Source organism: Chionomys nivalis, chromosome 1 (genome assembly GCF_950005125.1).
Source record: "Chionomys nivalis chromosome 1, mChiNiv1.1, whole genome shotgun sequence".
Classification (NCBI taxonomy): domain Eukaryota; kingdom Metazoa; phylum Chordata; class Mammalia; order Rodentia; family Cricetidae; genus Chionomys; species Chionomys nivalis.
Window position 1 is genome coordinate 7348492 of NC_080086.1, and position 6000 is coordinate 7354491.

A 6000-nucleotide genomic window follows, 5' to 3' on the forward strand; every position below is an offset into this window, starting at 1 on the left:
AGGAGATGCTGAATAACGAAAGGAGTTTCTGCCATTTCCTAAACCTGGAGCATAGTGGAAGGAAATGCAAATGTGCTCAAGAGAGCTCAAAGCAGTCTTTCCTGGGCCATGGCAGTGTTTTAAGGAATTTATCTTGCACAGACATGGCTTCCCTGGCTCAACCATGACAACACACATAACCTTTCTAGGTCAAGGAGCAGTAATTCCTAAGATAAGTCCCTCCCGGATCTGTCACTTAGGCACAGGCTCAGTTTCACTGTAATACCTTAGCAGCTCTTGTCTGTCTTCCTCACAGGGCGGCTGGAGAATGCGGTGGAAGGGCTTTTTCGACAAGACAGTATGAAACAGAAAGCGTTTGGCTGGTGCTGTCTCAGAACTACTCTGCCTATGCAGAAATCTAACTCCAAAAACTCATAAAAACATTCCTTACAGTGTGTTTTTACTTCTGATAAGGGCAGCTTTATCCAAAACAAGAACCAATTTCACGTGCCACTGAGTTCTGAGCAGAAACTATCACTTGGAGCACATCTAGTTCTTTCTGGGTCTTGGGCTGTTTCTACATTTTTTCATCTTCTACACGTTGCTATTATAGAAGTAACTACCAGAAAAGATAAGAGTTATCACAAAAAGCCTCTAAAATTTGTTTAGAGAATATTTTAATGTACTTTTTCTTTTTGGGGGGGGCGGGGGGATGGGGTGCTAAGACACGCTCTCTCAAGTAGCTCATGCTGGCCTGGAATTCCTAAGGTGAAGATTTAGAAACAACTTTGAGCTCCTGATCCTCCTGTCTCCACTACATGCAGCCAAGAGAAATGTTAGTTTGGGGGGAAAAAAGCCAGGTGAAGACTTGGGGGCATAGCTCAAGGGGCAGAAAGCCTATGTAGCATGCACTAGGCACAGGCTTCCATCTCCATAAACATGCACTAAAAGGGGAGGGAGGAACATACCAGAAAAAAAAAGGCTATTATTGATTCCAGCTGACTAGAAATTATATTTTTTTTTTTGGCTATTGGATACATGTTTTTCCCTTTCTGAAATGAGGTAGGAATATTATCTTTACAGTTCAAGGGAGATAAAATTTCAAAAGGAACTTTAGCCATAAAAAAAAAAAAAATACTAAACAAGCAGGCAGTAGTGACAAGAACCTTTAAGCCCAAGGCTCAGGAGGACAAGGCCCGCCTGGTCCACAGAGCCAGTTCCAGACCTGATGGAGCTACACAGTGAGGCCCTGTCTAAAGAAAATAAAAAATAACAACAAAAACAGAATCACTAAACAAAGCCCCAAGGCATCACTAGTTTGTAACGCCCTAGTATGTGTGAAGTCCACTCCACTGAGCAGGAGAGGACTGGAGGTAAAGAAATGACCATAACCTTGGCTTACCGAGGGCTCAGCTTCTGATCCAAGAGTTCTGCCTGCACAGGAGGAAATGAATTTCTAATTATCAATTCTAGGGAGAAGTGATGTCATCACTTTCAAATATACATATCATATGTTCAGATTTACAAATCCAAAGGTTAAAGATAATAGTCACAACCTAGGCCAGGAATGGGGGCAAAAACCTATAATCCCACCACAATGGGAACCTGAAACAGGATTGCCAGGTGACTGACCAATCTGGCCATCTTGTCTCAAAAAAAAAAAAAAATTTTTTTTTGCTACACATAAACCCTGATTTAACCGGATTTCCTGTACAACAACCAAAATAGTTTTATGCTTCTCCTTTTTTTTTTTTACATATACCCTGGCTTTTCTTCACTAAACACATGAACTAGGAAATAGTACCTACCTAATATGGTTTCCTAGGCAACGAAGATTTAAAAGAATATAGCTCAATCCAGCACACAGCGCTCCATCCAACAGCTATTATCACTATTCTACATACAAGTAAATCAAAAGAAATTCCAAACTTCAAAGTTTCAAACTTTAAAAGTCACTGCTAAAAAAACAACATGGTTGACAACACTGCAGTTTACCAGGAAGCAGAACTGCTTTTAATTAGTAAGATATTTTCCAGAAATAAATCTCATTAAATCTTAAAACCCTCTCAAGGAAGTTAACACATATAACAGTCTAACGTGGGGGGGGGGGGGGGAGGGGCTCCAGGCACAGCTCAGTGCTAGGGCACTCGCCTAGGACTCAACAGCCTCAGTCTTCCCAGGACTGCAAAAAATACACAAACATATTTTCACTTGAAAAGCACTTCCTTGAAGGAAATGTAATAATTTTCCAAGCTATATAAAAAAAATCATTTTGAATCCACTATTTCCTCTACACTTAGTCAACAAGCATGCTTTAAAACTCAAAGTCTTTTGTCTAACAAGTTTCTTCCCCACAACATATGGGTTCCTTTAATCTGCCCAGAACCTTTCTAGCAAGAACCGAAACTAAAACTCATGAAAGTCCCAAGTGTCAGGAACTGCTCTGAACCCTAGACACTGCTCATGGTTTAAATATATTAAAAAATAAATATATTAAAAAAATTAAAATCCCACAATTTAGCATTAAAATAAAGATGACTTGAATAATCCAAATAAATGTTCCACCATTATTGCTCAACTCTAAAATAAGCCCCAGCCATTAAAAAATAATAATAATAATTTGGTTTCTTGTTTGTTTGCAAAGAAAAAAGGGAAGCACATCTTGGTAATTCCTAAAGAAATGTACTGCAAAAACTAAAACCAAATCACGCCAAATAAATTCTGGGTATGAGGAATCCTAACTTGCAACGGTTTGTTGTTATTTTAATCCTAGATTTTCGGTTTTTTTTTTTTTTCCTGGGAATTTTTGTCTTTAAATACACTGACTCACGAAAATATCCTCTGGTCGCAGCTTCCTCTAACCCAGGGCATTAATGTCACTAAGACTTTACAAAAAAATGTAGAAGCACCAACTCAAATAAGCCTTCCACTAACGCAGAATAGCGTTCCCTAGCATCCTGGCGTGGGCAGCAGGTCCACGGTCATTCCGCTCTGGAAGGGAGTTCTCCCTGGGCACGGAGGATGTGGGAAGATCCCAGGCTGGATAAGGCAGGGATGGGAGGGAAGCACGAGGAGGGAGGGCAGCGCCGTGAGGACCGCGGGAGGAGAGGAAGGAACCCCCGAGCATGACAAGGGCAGGGGCAGCCATCCTCGGGAGCCTCTCCGGGGGGCCGGGCGGGCGTCGCTGCCGCGGCCAAGGGCTTCGGGAAGGCATCGCGGTCCCCGCCCGGCCTCACCTGCAGGGTCACCTCGCGGGGGTCCCAGTGCGGCCGCAGGTGCCGTAGCAGGCTCAGGGCGCCGTCGCGGCAGCGCTGCTCCTCCTGGTCCTGCACCGTCACGTCGAGCTTCGGCACCTCGGGCGAGCCGGGCGGGACGTGGATGTAATTGGCCATGGCCCAGGCGACGGCGGACACGACCACGACGACCACGGCGACGGCGACCACGAGCGCGGCGGGCGCCGGCAGGCTGCTGGACCCTTCCGTCCCGGGGCGCCCTCGGCGGAGGGCTGCGGCCGCTCGGACGCACGGGCGGGCGGCGGGGGGCGACGGGGCGACCGGCCGGGGTGCGCAGTGCAGCGACGCGGACGGTCGGCCGCTCTCGGGAAGATGCCTCAGTGCTCTCGACCGCGGGCAGCCGCGGAGCACGCCGGGACTGGCCTGACGCTGGCGTCACGCCGGGGGCGGAGCCTCGGCTGCGTCAGACGGCCGGCGGGGTGGCGAACCCCGCGGCACAATGGGCGGGCCGCGGGGCTCAGGAGGATTGGGGTCTCGGGGAGCGCGCACCGCCGGGCTCTCCGCGACCGTGGGGGCAGGCTGGGCTCCTGCACCCGAAGGGACCCGAATGTTGCCGAGCCCTGCCGGAGCTCTAACGAGCCTGGCCGAACTCTGCCGAACTCAGCCGGTGCTCAAATGAGCCTGGCCCGAGCCCTCCCGGGGTCCTGCCGAACTCTACCGAGCCCTGCCGGAGTACTGTCGAGCTTTGCCGAGCCCTGCCGAAGTCTACTGATGCCCTGTGGAGCGCTACCCAGGCAGACCGGTCAGGCGTTAAAAGAGTGACACCTTTCAAGATCAATAGGACCGTAGGCTCTGGCCTTACTTAGGGGCGAGGTTTTTAGGGGGCACACAAGGCATGACCTGAAATAACCCTAAATTTAGACTGTGAGCTTGACCACAATCCGTCCAAGCTGGATTAATTTGGTCGTCTTAGTCCAGAAGCTGTGTACACTTGCTAGATTCAGCAACCAAATTCCCTTTGGCGGTACATAGAGATCACAGTATCGGGGACAACTTTAGGCAAAATAAGAGTTATCCTAGTCCTCATGAGGCTAAAGCAGGAGGATTGCCACGAGTTCGAAGCCAGCCTGAGCTATAGTGAGTTCCAGGTCTGCCGGGGCTACTTAGCCATCAATTAGGGTAAGACAACTAACTACAGCACTCATTTAAGATACTTGACCTTGCTGAGAATTACTCAAAACCTGTACAGACAAGGTAGAGACTGGGAGAGAGACGGAGAGGAAAGAAAAAAACTCCTGTCACAGTGTGGGCCCTGGGACTCCCGGGGCTGCGAGAAACCTCTGGTGTCCCTTAGAAACTCTTCTGTTAGAGGAATGTCGGAAGCAGGATCATCTACAAGGATTTGCACTTCCCGCTTCCCTTCTATGACGGAAACAATTCGTTTCACCTAAGTGAACACATTTGTTGGTGAATGGTCAAAACGTTGTGTTACCTATTAGCAAACATTTATAGTCTCATTGTTCTGAAAGAGCCTACTTACCTTTGTAAGTCGCAGAGCAAATATGTCGGAAACAATGATAAACTACCTAAGCTAAAAAGAGAGGGTACTCCACGTTTGCAGTTTTGCAACTTAGGAAATTTATTGAACATTTTCCAGACTTAAAAATCACTGTGGAAGGCCCTGCTTTCAATATCCTGTGTGCAGCGAGAAATATTACAGGAAACACTAGATTATGCATCCCGTTTAGTTGGGGATAAAATAACACAACATACTACTAGTTCCACGGTTTAAGTCATGTCTCAGATGTTCTATTAAAGATGACATTTTAAGAATTATATGAAAATTTGTTATAATTAAAACAAGTATCAACAATTTGACTGTTAAAAATAAAACTTTAAAAAACATTTTAAAATTCTGGCGTGGTGGCCCACACCTGCCATCCCAGTGCTTGGGGAGACGCAGAGGGATCAGAAACTCAAAGGCAACCTCAGCTGCATAGTGAACCTATATGAGGACCTATTTCAAAAAAAAAAAAATATACCAATTCTTTTGAGATCAGTCTGGGCTGGAACTCACGGGTATCTTTCTGCCTCTGCCTCCTGAGTGCTGGAACTAAAGGCATACACCACCATACACAGTTGAAAACCAATTCTTACTGACTTAATCTACAAATACAATGCAACTCCTATCAAAAGCTCAGAAAGTTATTATATGAATATCAAGAAACTAATTTCCAGGGCTGGAAAGAAAGCTCAGAGGTTAGGAGCCCTTGCTGCTCTTGTAGGGGATCTCTACGGAGCATTGAAGTTCAGGTCTCTACGCCCACATCAGATGGTTCATGCTGCCTGTCACTCCGATTTCTGGGGACTGACAACCTCTTCTGGCCTCCTTGGGAAATGAAGTCACATGCACAGGTATAGATAAATACACACAATAAAAAATAATTCTTTTTTAAAACTGAAACAACTGCCCAGCCAAATGCAAAGACAAGAGACCAAGAGCCAAAAGAACATTTTTTAAAACAGTTAAAAGACGAACAGCTATCAGGTTTCCTTCAGGTAATAGTAATCCAGACAGCGTGGTATTGTTAAATGAATAGAGAAATGAAATCGGAGTGGAAAAACTGAGCCATATGGTTCAGCTACCTGAAAATAGAGAGAGCCAGGGTGCTTAACAGAAAGGATAATCTTTCCAGTAGCTATGTTGGACAACTGGGCTCGTCCCTGTAGAAAGGAATCTAGATACAGACTTAACCTTCCCAAAGATTAACTGACTGGATCAGAGATC

General features: G+C 46.1%; 1 protein-coding gene across 1 annotated transcript in view; it reads right to left on the bottom strand.

Annotated features, from left to right (window-relative positions):
* Positions 1–3789, bottom strand: part of Etnk1 (ethanolamine kinase 1) — a 47197-nt gene extending 43408 nt beyond the window's left edge. Inside the window, exon 1 of the mRNA XM_057762948.1 lies at positions 3216–3789. Coding sequence (XP_057618931.1) covers positions 3216–3371 — 156 coding nt within the window. The 5' untranslated portion in view covers positions 3372–3789. The remainder of the gene's footprint in view (positions 1–3215) is intronic.
* Positions 3790–6000: the final 2211 nt, after the last annotated feature.